Source organism: Oncorhynchus masou, chromosome 26 (assembly GCF_036934945.1).
Source record: "Oncorhynchus masou masou isolate Uvic2021 chromosome 26, UVic_Omas_1.1, whole genome shotgun sequence".
Lineage (NCBI taxonomy): Eukaryota > Metazoa > Chordata > Actinopteri > Salmoniformes > Salmonidae > Oncorhynchus > Oncorhynchus masou.
This window is the reverse complement of record NC_088237.1, coordinates 3,376,826-3,391,047: the sequence shown is the minus strand read 5'-3', so window position 1 is coordinate 3,391,047 and position 14,222 is coordinate 3,376,826. Positions and strand designations below refer to the sequence as shown.

Below are 14,222 nucleotides of genomic sequence, written 5' to 3'. Positions count from 1 at the left end.
CTATCACACGTTGAGGATCTTTTAAATTAACAAAAAGAAACCTATAAGCAGTTGTTACAACAACAAGAAAAAAGTTTCAAGTGTTTTGTCCAAATACTTGTGGATTCTACTAATAAAAGAATTGACAACCTGACCAGAGAGGTTCAGGACCTGAAGAATAGTTTGCAATTCTCCCAGGGTCAGCTCGACGAGTTGAAATAGGAGAACGGCATGATGACAGCAATCTATAAACCATTGAGAGAGGACATCAGTTCTGTATGTGTTTCCATGATAACAATGACAGAGAAATTTGATTATCTCTTGCAGAATATGCCCAAGACATGGATGGAGTCTGAGGACAAAGTGAGGGAACCACAGGAAGATTGAGGTGGAGCGCACACCCACAGGACTGGAAAACCCACCACCGGTCCAGGTGATAGGCCCAGGTCAAGTTCCTAAGGTTCATAGACAAGGTAGCTATTCTTTGCGCGAGAAGAGGAAAGAACTGATCCCAGCCATGAAAGCTGCCAGAGCACGTGGGGACATTGCGTACATCTGCTACAACAGGCTCATTGTTCACACTCCCACCCAGAAGCCTGGAAGGGATGAGAGAGTCAAGCCTATGGGTTCGTAGCCTCATACCCGCAGCACACACACCAATTGATTAATGGACTGCTGAATGTATATTTTTTTCTCTTGCTTTGTCTGCCCTTTTCAATATTATGTCTATCTCTAATAAGCTACCCAGGAAAGGGCTGAAAATAACCCATATTAATATATGTAGCCTGAGAAATAAGGTTTATGAAATCAATAACTTGTTAACATCAGATAAGATTCATATATTAGCCATTTCTGAGACTCACTTAGATAATCCATTTGATGATACATCAGTAGCAATACAAGAATATAACATTTATAGAAGAGACAAAAATGCATATGGGGGAAGATCAGACAGACAGACAGACAGACAGACAGACAGACAGACAGACAGACAGACAGACAGACAGACAGACAGACAGACTGTAGATCTGACTGGCTTACTTACTGCAAATTGAGAAATTATGTGACTAAACTCAACAAATAGAAGAATAAACTTTATTATGAAGCCAAGATCAATGAAATAAAGGATGGAAAAAAACTTTGGAGTACTTTGAATTAAATTATGGGCAGGAAGACAAATTCAACTCCATCTTTCATCGAATCAGATGGCTTATTCATCACAAAACCATTTGATGTTGCCAATTATTTTAATGATTATTTCATTGTCAAAGTGGACAAACTTAGGCAGGAAATGACCACAACAAACAGTGAGCCATTATATTAATGTATAAAAAAAACAAATAATGAAAGAAAAGCAGTGCAAGTTTGAATTGTGTAAAGTTTGTGTGGGAGAAGTGGAAAAATTATTGTTAACAATCAATAATGACAAACCTGGCATTGACAACTTAGATGGAAAGCTACTAAGGATGGTAGCTGACTCTATAGCCACTCCTGTCTGTCAAATGTTTTATCTGAGCCTAGAGGATAGTCTTTGTCCTCAGGCCTGGAGGGAAGCCACAGTAATTCCACTACCCAAGAGTGGTAAAGCGGCCTTTACTGGCACTAACAACAGATTTATATGTATATACTCTTATTCCATTCCTTACTTAGATTTGTGTGTATTCGGTAGCTGTTGTGGAATTGTTAGACTACATGTTAGATATTGCTGTCCTGTCAGAACTAGAAGCACAAACATTTCACTGCAATCGCAATAACATCTGCTAACCATGTGTACGTGACCAATAAAATTTGATTTGATTTATCTTAGCACATATACCTTCATTTATCATAGACTATGCCGGACATATTGGATGAAAACTTGACAGATAAAGGGGGTATCATTTCCAAGTTACAGTATTTGGTCCATATAGTTTTTAATAACATCACAACATAAAAAACAATATGACATTAGTTTTCTACATCTCCCCACTGCCCCATTTCCCCATGTTAGAATTATTGTTCCATTATCTACTTTTGGGCGTTAAGAGTTTTGGGCGGGCAAAAATCTCTCTAGATGAAGGCATTTCCTTGGTTGATACAAAAGGGTAGAGAGAGAGTTCTCTCCTGCTTAAATTTATGACCGGGTGTGAGCTGTCAAACCGGTACAATGCCCTCCACCCCCCTTTGCAGGTGGGAGAGGGTCTGGTTATTGTCAGACACTGTCAAGCTGATCTGACCCATTGTTATCCTCACAAGACAGTCATGATACTGCCATAATCATGCTTCACCGTAGGGATGGTGCCAAAATGTTAAATCGTGGTTTCATCAGACCAGAGAATCTTGTTTCTCATGGTCTGAGAGTCCTTTGGGTGCCTTTTGGCAAACTCCAAGTGGGCTGTCATGTGCCTTTTACTGAGGAGTGGCTTCCGTCTGGCCACTCTACCATAAAGGCCTGATTGGTAGAGTGCTGCAGAGATTGTTGTCCTTCTGGAAGGTTCTCCCATCTCCACAGAGGAGCTCTGGAGCTCTGTGTTCTTAGTCACCTCCCTGACCAAGGAATATCTCCCCCGATTGCTCAGTTTGGCCAGGCAGCCAGCTCTAGGAAAAGTCTTGGTGGTTCCAAAATTCTTCCATATAAGAATGATGGAGGCCAGTGTTCTTGGGAACCTTCAATGCTGCAGACATTTTTGGTACCCTCCCCAGATCGATGCCTCTAACCAGTCCTGTCTCAGAGCTCAACGGACAGTTCCTTCGATCTCATGCCTTGGTTTTTGCTCTGACATGCATTGTCAACTGTGGAACAGTATAGACAGGTGTGTGCCTTTCCAAATCATGTACAATCAATTGAATTTACCATAAGTGGATAAGTGGATTCCAATCAAGTTGTAGAAACATCTCAAGGATGATCAATGAAAACAGGATGCACCTCAATTTTGAGACTCATAGCAAAGGGTCTGAATACTTCTTATGTAAATAAGAAAGAATGGCGCCGGAGGACATGGCTGCCGTTTTACGTGCTCCTAACCAATTGTGGAATTCTGTGTGGTTTTTCGCATTGTTTGTCATTTATTTTGCACATAATGTTTCTGCCACTCTCTTATGACAGAAAAGAGCCTCTGGATATTAGAACAGCGATTACTCACCTCGAACTGGAGAAATATATTTTTTTAAGAAGTCGAACACGAAGGATTTACTCCAGATACCCGACCAGGCCAAAATCTCTGTCATTCGCATGAAGAGAAGATGGCGATACAGGGGACGTAGGTCCGGGTGCCTTGTTAGAATTCGTCGGCGAGTGGGTAACCCGTCTCTACCATCCGTCCTATTGGCCAACATGCAATCATTGGAGAATAAACTGGATGAGATCCCTTCAAGATTATCCTACCAATGGGACATTAAAAACTGCAATATCTTATGTTTCACGAGTCGTGGATGAGTGACGACATGGATAATATATAGTTGGCTGGTCTTTCCGTGCATTGGAAAGGCTGAACATCTGCCTCCGGTAAAGACATGGGGTGGCGGTCTGTGTCTATTCATCAATAAGTATCTCATTATAAGCTGTAGACCACACTATTTAACAAGAGAGTTTTCATTTATAGCTTCGTAGCTGTCTATAATGCACGACAAACTGATTCTGGCACTAAGACCGCACTCAACGAGCTGTATAAAGCCATTAGCAAACAAGAAAATGCTCATGCAGAGGAAGCACTCCTAGTGGCCAGGGACTTTAATGCAGGTAAACTTAAATCTGCATGTTACATGTGCAACAAGAGGGGGAAATAAACTCTAGACCACCTTTACACCACACACAGAGACACGTACAAAGCTCTCCCTCGCCCTCATTGACAAATCTGACCATAATTACATCCTCCTGATTCGTGCTTACAAGCAAAAACTAAAGCGAGAAGTACCAGGGAATCAATCAATATGGAAGTGGTCAGATGACACAGATGCTAAGTTACAGGACTGTTTTGCTAGCACAGACTGGAATATGTTCCGGGACTCATCCGATGGCATTGAGGAGTACACCACATCAGTCAACGGCTTCATCAATATGTGCATAGATGACGTTGTCTCCACAGTAACTGTACGTACATACCCCAAACCGGAGCTATGCACTACAGGCAACATCCGCAAAGAGCTAAAGAGTAGAGCTGCCGCTTTCCAGAAGCGGGACTCTAACCTGGATGCTTATCAGAAATCCCGCTTTGCCCTGAGACGAACCATCAAACAGGCAAAGCGTAAATACAGGACAAAGATTGAATACTACTACACTGGCTCCGAAGCTCGTCGTATGTGGCAGGACAAAGTATCACAGTCTACAAAGGGAAGCACAGCCACAAGCTGCCCAGTTGCACAAGCCTACCAGATGAGCTAAATGACTTTATGCGCACTTCGAGGCAAGCAACACTGAAGCATGCATGAGAGCACCAGCTGATCCGGATGACTGTATGATCACGCTCGCCGTAGCCGATGTGTGTAAGACCTCTAAACAGGTCAACATTCTCAAGGCCGCAGGGCCAGACGGAAAACCAGGACGTGTACCGAGCCGAAGGGAGAGGTGCGAGTGGTATGCACCAGAGCTCCAGTGCTTACCCAAAGCCCGATTCAACCTGTGCCTGCACTCGGGAGGGTCCGGGCTAAAGTGGGCATCCAGCCTGGAGGAGTGGTGCCATGGTTGTGCAACCAGAGCCTCCTGTAGGTCTCCACCGCCTGGTGGGCTCTGTGGCAGCCACACGCACCAGGCTGTCTCTCTGTCTCCTCCCTACAGGTGCTCCCGCCTGTCCAGCGCTGCCAGAGCCTCCCTCCTGCCCAGCGCTGCCGGAGTCTCCCGCCTGTCCGGCGCTGCCGGAGTCTCCCACCTGTCCGGCGCTGCCGGAATCTCCCGTCCATTCGGGACCCGTGGCTTGGGTCCCCAGTCCGAGGTCGGCGGCGAGGGTCGCCATTTTTAAGAGGCCACGGTGGCGGTTGAGGAGGCGGACAAAGACTATGGGGGAGTGGGGTCCATGTCCCGCGCCAGGGCCGCCACCGCGGACAGACACCCACCCAGATCCTCCCCTATAGGTTTAGGTTTTGCGGCCAGAGTCCGCACCTTAGGGCGGTGGGGGGACTGTCAGGTTCTGACCTTAATTCCTTTGTTATGTCTTTGTTTTAGTATGGTCAGGGCGTGAGTTGGGTGGGTTGTCTATGTTCTTTTTTCTATAATTTGCGATTTCTGTGTTCGGCCTAGTATGATTCTCAATCAGAGGCAGCTGTCAATCGTTGTCCCTGATTGAGAATCATACTTAGGTAGCCTGGTTTCACTTTTGAGTTGTGGGTGTTTATTTTACGTGTTAGTGTCTGTGTCACACGGGACTGTTTCAGTTTGATTTACTTCACGTTTATTGTTTTGTTCAGTGTTCGTTATTCATTAAAAAACATGAACACTTACCACGCTGCATTTTGGTCCTCTGATCCTTCATACTACGAAAACCCTTACAGTTACTTTACCCGTACCTACATTTATCTCGATTAGCCTGTACCCCTGTACATTGACTCTGTACCTGTACACCCTGTATATTGCCTCGTTATTATTTTATTGTTGCTCTTTTATTTTTATTGTTGGTTAAGGGTTAAGGGCTTGTAAGTAAGCATTTCACTGTAAGGTCTACACCTGTTGTATTCGGCACATGTGACAAATAAAATTGGATTAGAGTTCTGTTTTGTATTTTTAATTAATTTTTTTAATGAATTTAGAAAAAAAATCTAAAAACCTGTTGTTTTCGCTTTATCATTATGGGGTATTGTGTGAAGATTGACGAGGAACATTTTTCATTTAATCAATTTTAGAACACGGCTGTAATGTAACAAAATTAGGAAAAAGTCAAGTAGTCTGAAAACTTTCCGAATGCACTGTAAGTACTAGGGCTGACCTCATTTAGTCGACTGGTGGATTGTTTGGGTTAATACGCTGTTGGCCAGTTTTATAGCACATCTTAATTGATGCCTGTCTTAGTGGACTAATCCATTTGTATTTGTATTTATTAGGGATCCCCATTAGCTGCTGCCAACATTATTACACCACTGCATATATACAATACCAAACGTATAATACCACCATACAATAATATTACATTGTATGTGTGTAGAGTGCGTGTGCTAGCACTTGTGTGCATATTTGTGTGTCTGTAAATTTGTGTGTCTCTTCACAGTCCCCGCTGTTCCATAAGATATATTTTAATGTGTTTAGATCTGATTCTACTGCTTGCATCAGTTACCTGATGTGGAATAGAGTTCTGTGTAGTCATGGCTCTATGTAGTTTTGTGCACCTCCCATAGTCTGTTCTGTACTTGGGGACTGTGAAGAGAGTGGGTGTCTGAGCTATGTGCTAGTAGTTTTAACAGATAGCTCGGTGCATTCAGCTTGTCAACACTTCTTACAAAAAGTAGTAGTGACGAAGTCAATCTCTCCTCCACTTTGAGCCATGAGAGAATGACATGCATATCATTAATGTTAGATCCCTTGTACTTTTAAGGGCTAGCCGTTCTGCCCTATTCTGAGCCAATTGTAATTTTCCTCACTCTTCGTGGCACCTGACCACACAACTGAATAGTAGTCCAAGTGTGACAAAACTAGGGCCTGTAGGACCTGCCTTGTTGATAGCGTTGTTAAGAAGGCAGAGCAGCGCTTTATTATGGACAGACTTCTCCCCATCTTAGCCACTGTTCAATATCAATATGTTTTGACCATGTCAGTTTACAATCCATTATTCATTAAAATATTTAGTTGAGGTTAAGGGTTTAGTGAATTAATTAATTGTTCCAAATACAATGCTTTTAGTTTTAGAAATATTTAGGACTAACTTATTCCTTGCCATCCATTCTGAAACTAACTGCAGCTATTTGTTAAGTGTTCTTATTTACAATGACAGCCTAGGAACAGTAGGTTAACTGCCTTGTTCAGGGGCAGAACAACATATTTTTACCTTGTCAGCACGGGGATTCGATCTAGCAACCTTTCGGTTTCTGGCCCAAAACTCTAACCGGCTACCTGCCGCCCCATCTAGTAGGCTTATATTGACAATATCGTCCGCTATTATCCTCAGTAAAATTCCATCCAAGTTGTCAAACCCCGGTGGCATGTCATTGTTGATAGACAACAATTCATTTTTTCACCTCTTACACACTCACTACAGAATTAAAAAGAACAATGCTTGTCCTCCATAATTTGGTCATATATACTTGGATGTGTAGTGTAAGCGTTTGTTGATGGCATGTCATGCCTCAAGTTTACTCATCTTGTCAATGCAAAAATCATTAAAGTAGTTGGTAATATCAGTGGGTTTTGGGGTGAATGAGCCATCTGATTCATTGAATGATGAGCCGAGTTTGTCTTTTTGCCCAATTTTTTTTTAAAGGTGCTCCAAAACTTTTTACTATCATTCTTTGTATTATTATTTTTTATTTCATAGTATAGTTTCTTCTTCTTTTTATTTAGTTTAGTCACATGATTTCTCAATTTGTGCCGTCAGACTTATTTGTCATAGCTTTTGCCATCTCAACCATACCATTTTTAAATTCCTCATCAATACAAGGGGATTCAACAGTTTTTACAGTCATTTTCTTAAATGGGTACCTGCTTATTAGTAACTGGAATAAGCTATTTCATAAATGTGCTTCTTATTAAACACCACAGACCAGCAAAAACATAAGAATCACTACAAAACGTATTATATGACCTCTTATATTAGGCCCAGCCTTTGGAACTTCATGTTTTCCTAGATATGGCTACTATATTGTGATCACTACATCCTATGGATTTGGATACTGCTTTAAATAAAATGTCTGCAGCATTAGTAAAGATGATCAATACATGTTGATGATTTCATTCCTGTCCTGTTTGTAACTACCCTAGTTGGTTGACTCACAGCCTGAACCAGGTCACAGGCACTGATTACTGTTTGAAGCTTTTTCTTGAGGGGGCAGCTTGACGTAAGCCAGTCAATAATGAAATCACCCAGAAAATATACCTCTGTTGATATCACATACATTATCAAGCATTTCACACATATTATCCAGATACTGATTGTTGGCAATTGGTGGTCTAGAATGGGCTTTAGGTGAGGCAGATGAAGCTGTAGCTGTAGCTGTTACTTCAACAATATTTAACAAAATATCCTCTCTAAGCTTTACAGGAATGTGGTTTTGAATATAGACCACAACACCGCCCCCATTGGTATTTCTGTATTTTCTGTAGATGTTATAACCATGTATTGCTACCACTGTATCATCAAAGATATTAGCTAAGTGAGTTTCAGAAACAGAATATTAATGTAATCTGTTACTAGCAAGTTATTAACTTCAAAGGCTACATATGTTGATATGGGCTATTTCTAGTACTTTCTGGGATGCCTGATTACTTCTGATGAGCTTCCCAGTAAAGCATTAAAAACAGACTTGCTCATGTCATTTATATTGGAGCTGAGCTGCACTCAGTGGACTTCCTACAAGGGCACACCGCCTCAGTGCTAACTGTATAACTTTGGTTCATAGGCACATGATTACTGCATACAATAGCTGTAGGATCAGAGACATTCAAATCAGTTAGGGGGACATACAATGTAAGTAACTTAATTTGTCTGCCAACGCCCCTGGGATAATGTACGACAACTCATCGACACAATGGTAGGGATTAAATGAGCTGGTCTTGGGTCATTGATAAGTCATTGTCTCAACACAGCCTTGAAAAGCGTGGACAGACTCCAGGAGGCAAGATGATTTGGATGGACTCTGTCATTTCACTGGAGCATCTTCTCTTTCCAGAAGGTTTTGAAGTTATCTATAAAAGTGATTCCAACAGAGCTACAGTAATCTTTTAGCCAGTTGTGTACTGCCAATAGCCTGCTGAATATTTCACACCTGCAGCCCAACGATGGTACCGGACCAGAAATGATTGTCCACTTTTCAGAATCCTTTAGTGCTAGAATCAGTTCTTTAAAATACATTTTCAGAAGTTCCCGAGCTAGCCCACCTAGCCTACATGAGGTACGACAGCATCAGCTCCCAGCATCTGTAGCAGAATGTTCGGAAGCAGCCTTGTAATGTCCTGTACTCGTGCTCCAGGATAGCACAGGGTTTTTGCTCCAGGAAATAAGATGTCTCTTACAATAGAGCTGTTGATGACGACAGCTGGTGCAAATGGCTGAGGAGGTCCGAGGGGTTTGCGAAACCCCTCGAGGACCGAAGGCCGGTGGGGGAAGCCAGCTGTAGTATTCATCATGGATGACGAATGGGCTGGAGTCTCAGGCAGCCTCATTGTCTGATGAGGGGAGAGCTCTGAGGATCTGAACCAGAGGTAGAAGCCACCGGCTAGTGAGACAGAACAGAGGACGAAGGCGCAGGTACCTCCTGATCCAATTTTGAATCAGAAGTCCCTAGAGAACAAGGCGCCGGAACCTCTGAATCCAAGGAGGCAAAACCGTTTCTTGTCTGTGTCTGGTTATGGCTTAACATCTCCAAGGAGGCCCCTTTACCAGAGGATGCTGTCTTCAACTTCCATGACTCTAGTGACATATCTCCATGGCTGGTTGGTAGGGTCAAGAACAGGAACATCCCCCAAGTCATTCAGGAGCATTCTATTACCTCCGTTCTCCAGGAAAGGGGGAGACCGCTTCGAGGAGTGATCCCTACAGAGTACTGGCCAGTTGGCTGTGGAGAGCCGACGTGGCGGCGAAAAGTCCACCACATAAGAGCGGCGTCCAGCTACTGGGGTAGAAGAGAAAGTGAAAGTATGCGGGCGTGAATTCCCCAGTAGCTTGTGTAGGTTCGCTACTTGATTGCTAAGAGTAGCCACTTTGCCCCTGTAGTCCTCTGCAAGAAAACAGTTGCTACATTGAAAGTCCGGGCGGTCCACATCATCCCGGGAAAAAAAAGCAAAAATAAACACAGCTCCTGCAATGTTGAAAATGTTGAAAATGTTTAATAGGGACCTCTAGGCTAGCTGGCTGGGCTACCTGGGCTTCCGTATCTCTCTCTTTACATGGAATTCTCAATTAAGTGAACAAAAAGAACTCACACAAATTGAAAAATCTGAAAAGCAGAAAGATGTGTCCTTCTTAAAATCCTCTCACAGCGGTGACCACAAAAGCAGCTTTTTGGTCTGGCAGGATCCCGGGACAGATAGTACCGGTCACAGCAACTGAAACTAACCGAGTTGCGGGATCCAAACTCAAACATTTTATAAATCAAACTTTACAAAAACAATAAACCAAGGTCTCTCGTTCAGCATTCAACATACCATGTGACCAGACATCGTTCTCCAAGGTGACATTGCGGCGGCCACGGGGATGGCACACCAGTATCACCAGTAGTACATTTACCGTTAATTTGCAATATTTCTAATCTACAATGTTTGTTTGGTTACTATAATTTGTGACCCGTTTCAGGAAACTAGGCGTATGTCGTGTGTCACTATTTCACACAAGAGCTTGTTTCCAGCAGCACACTTGTTTCCAGCAGCACAGTTACAGTCACCAACACTCTGGATAACATGAAAACAGCCTAACCAGCTCTGCTAAGGTGAGTAAAATGAGTGGGGTGTTCTCTCATTTATGCCTGGAAGTAGCTAGCAAGTTAGCCAAAGTTAGCCAGTTAGGATGCTTGACTGCCGTTGTGAGGTCAGAACGCTCGGATCAACCCTACTCATCGGCCAGAGCATGTGAAATCCATAAATTAGGGCCATGTGATTTTTTTTTTTTAATTGACTGATTTCCTCATATGAACAGTAACTCAGTAGAATCAATGAAAGTATTGCATGTTGCGTTTATATTTTTGTTCCATATATTAATATTGTTTTGTTTGGAGCACTCCTGTCAAAGTTAAGTAAGGACGCAAACCTGATTACGCATAGAAGTGGCATGCACACAAATTTTGGGAGCTGATAGTATTTCTGATTGTCTTAACTCACCATCACCAATGAGCTGTGGAGCTTCTTAAAGTAAACAAGTCTGTTTATACATACATTGAGAATAACAATAGTTCATCAATGTAGCCTAAATCTTTCCAACTCTTTCCCTTTGGATAACCACTCGGTGTGAAAGGGAAAACAAATATCATGCTTTGATTCGGCAGAAACATCATAAAATACACCTATCTGATTACTTCTTCTCCCTTGCACAAATAAATAGCCTACAGCTGTGTGGGAAACTGATATTTTATACAATGTTGCAAGTTTTTTAGCAAGCTTCGGGCTAGACCAAGTAGATACAATGTTTCAAATTCCTTGAGGAAGTGTGATTTATTTTTATTCTGATATTTTCTACCTGCAGAATGCAATGTTTTTATTTGTTGGCTTTATGTAGGCTATTTTTACATAGTTGGCAATAGAAGTAATTTTTTAGATTTGTATAATTTCCATTTAGATATAATTTTTATCAACCACATGACAATTTTGAGATACGAAGACTTTATTATGAAATAAATTAAACTGTTCCACAAAAATGTGCATATGAAAATCATAACTGGCATGCAGATCGGTGCATGCCAGTTATGATTTTCATATGCACATTTTCGTGGAACAGTTAATTTAATTGGCACTCCAAATGGAAATGGTTGCTGACCACTGGTGTAGCTTATTACCAGCAACTTCGGGAGCATAGTGTCAGAATCTGCGAAGTTCAGCAGGACGAGATTGTTTGGGAAAAGTTATTTTTCTTCTGTTTATGCTATCTTGATCTCTGACTCCCTCTTGAGTCAGTTGTTTGTCTTCAGTGCGCTTAAAGCGTCAGACAAGCTCAGTAGCCTACATACTGTATATCTGAAGACAAGTGTCTGATGACTCCATCCATAAATGGAATGTAACTGCAATTGTACTCGAATTCAGCTAAAACTATCACAATGTGTAGAACAGGAATTTATGTCATTGCCAGGTACCTCAGAGTCATCGCTGCAATCCTCTGTCACCGTAGAGCTGGAATGTTGCCGTGGGAACTTTGTCTCATACACCATAATACTCCACCTAGACGAAAAATAAAAACAATGGATAATATAGGGCCTGCTTTTTTTTCTTTCTTTCTGACCTGACCAGAAGAAACTCCTGGACTAATGAGAACTGGCTTAAAAGCTACAATATGTAAATATTTGGGCAACCTGACCAAATTTACATAGAAATCTGAGTTATAAATCTGCCATTCTCATTCTCATTGATATTTCACAGCGGTTTAGATGGTAAAATGACTCTCTACACAATCAATGCTTGTTTCGTCACAAACTGAAATTAGGCCAACTGTTAGAATTTTAACAACCAGAAAATGGTGGAGCGATTTCTGCAAATGGTTCCTTTAATGGTACCTTTTTAACAGTTAGTTACATGCTCTTCCTCCCTCTCACACCTGTCAAGCATCTTGGTGAATATTACGCTCACCCCGTTCTCCTCCCTCTCTCTTCCTCTCTCCCTAAGTCTCTCTCTCTTTCCCTCCTCCCTCCCTCACCTACATGTCGAGCATCTTGGTGCTGGCTCTCTACAGCTTCTCCCCCCTCTACATTCCTCCCATCCTACCTCCCTCTCCTACCTGTCAAGCATCTTGGTGCTGGCCCTCTCAAGCTTCTCCAGTATTTGAGGCAGCTGTGCGTCATCGTCACAGGCCGAGCCCCAGCCCAGGACGCGGGCGAGGTCATTTCCTGTCCCCAGGGGTAGAACACCCAGCTGGCACTGCAACACAACAAGTTATTTATCCAGTTACAACTGACCCCCGTTACATTTAACCCCGTTCTCCCCCATTTAATCCTAATTCAGAAAACACGAATATAGCTCACATATCAAATATAAACGCAACTACTTCAAAGATTTTACTGAGTTACAGTTCATATAAAACAAATCAGGCCCTAATCTAAAGTTTTCACATTGTTGGGCAGGGGTGCATTCGTGGGTGGGCCTCTCCAAGGCCCACTCAGAATTCACTATTTTCCACAAAAGGGCTTTATTACAGACATAAATACTCCTCAGCAACCCCCCTCAGACGATCCTGCAGGTAAAGAAGTCGGATGTGGAGGTCCTGAGCTGGTGTGGTTACACGTGGTCTGCAGTTGTGAGGCCGGTTGGACGTACTGCCAAATTCTCTAAAATGACGTTGGAGGCAGCTTATGTTAGAGAAATTAACATTCAATTATCTGGAAACAGCTCTGTGCAGTCAGCATGCCAATTTCTCATCTCCTTAAAACTTGAGACATCTGTGGCATTATTTATTTACGCAAGGGTTAGGCATATTTTATGAAGTTTCCACCGGATCAGAGGATGACATTTGTTTTCACTTTTATACCGAGTGGTTATCAAAACGGAGAGAGCTGGAAACATTTTTCAAATAGACTACTGAGGAAGTATTGTCATTCTCAATGGACGTAGAAACAGACTTTGTTTACTTGCTGTTTGAGGTGAAGAAAAAATTAAGAAGCTACACAGGGGCGGCAGAGTAGCCTAGTGGTTAGAGCGTTGGACTAGTAACCGGAAGGTTGCAAGTTCAAACCCCCGAGCTGACAAGGTACAAATCTGTCGTTCTGCCTCTGAACAGGCAGTTAACCCACTGTTCCTAGGCCGTCATTGAAAATAAGAATTTGTTCTTAACTGACTTGCCTAGTTAAATAAAGGTTAAAAAAAACACTTCTCTGTCGTTCTGCCTCTGAACAGGCAGTTAACCCACTGTTCCTAGGCCGTCATTGAAAATAAGAATTTGTTCTTAACTGACTTGCCTAGTTAAATAAAGGTAAAAAAAAACAGCTCATTAGTGGTGGTGAGTTAAGTCAATCAAAAATATTACCAGATGGGCACATTTATAAGCCTCCATTTAATTGCAGGCCAGGTAGCCTAGGACTACCTCTATGCACAATCAGGTCCACGTCCTTACTCAACATTGACAGGTGCGCTCCAAACAAAACCCAATTAATATACTGAACAAAAATATAAACATGGAACAATTTCATTGATTTTACTGAGTTACAGTTCATATTAGAAAAGCAGTCAATCCACCTGTGTAATGATCATGCTGTTTAATCAGCTTCTTGACCTGTCAGGTGGATGGATTATCTTTGGCTAAGGAGAAATGCTCACTAACATGGATGTAAACACATTTTTGTGCAACATTTTAGCGAAATAAGCTTTTTGTGAGTATAGAACATTTCTGGGATTTTTTATTTCAGCTCTTGAAACCTGGGACCAACAGATTACATGTTGCGTTTAATTTTGTTCAGTGTAGTATTTGTTGAGGCATTACCAATTGAATGGTGAAATT

General features: G+C 42.1%; 1 protein-coding gene across 4 annotated transcripts in view; it reads right to left on the bottom strand.

Annotated features, from left to right (window-relative positions):
* The window catches only part of LOC135514645 (diacylglycerol kinase delta-like), a 125,179-nt gene that overhangs the window by 61,523 nt on the left and 49,434 nt on the right, over positions 1-14,222 (bottom strand). For all 4 annotated transcript variants that reach the window (XM_064938108.1, XM_064938109.1, XM_064938110.1 and 1 more), the window contains 2 exons: positions 12,510-12,649; positions 11,872-11,956 (listed from right to left, as the gene is read on the bottom strand). In XM_064938108.1, coding sequence (XP_064794180.1) covers positions 11,872-11,956; positions 12,510-12,649 — 225 coding nt within the window. The remainder of the gene's footprint in view (positions 1-11,871; positions 11,957-12,509; positions 12,650-14,222) is intronic.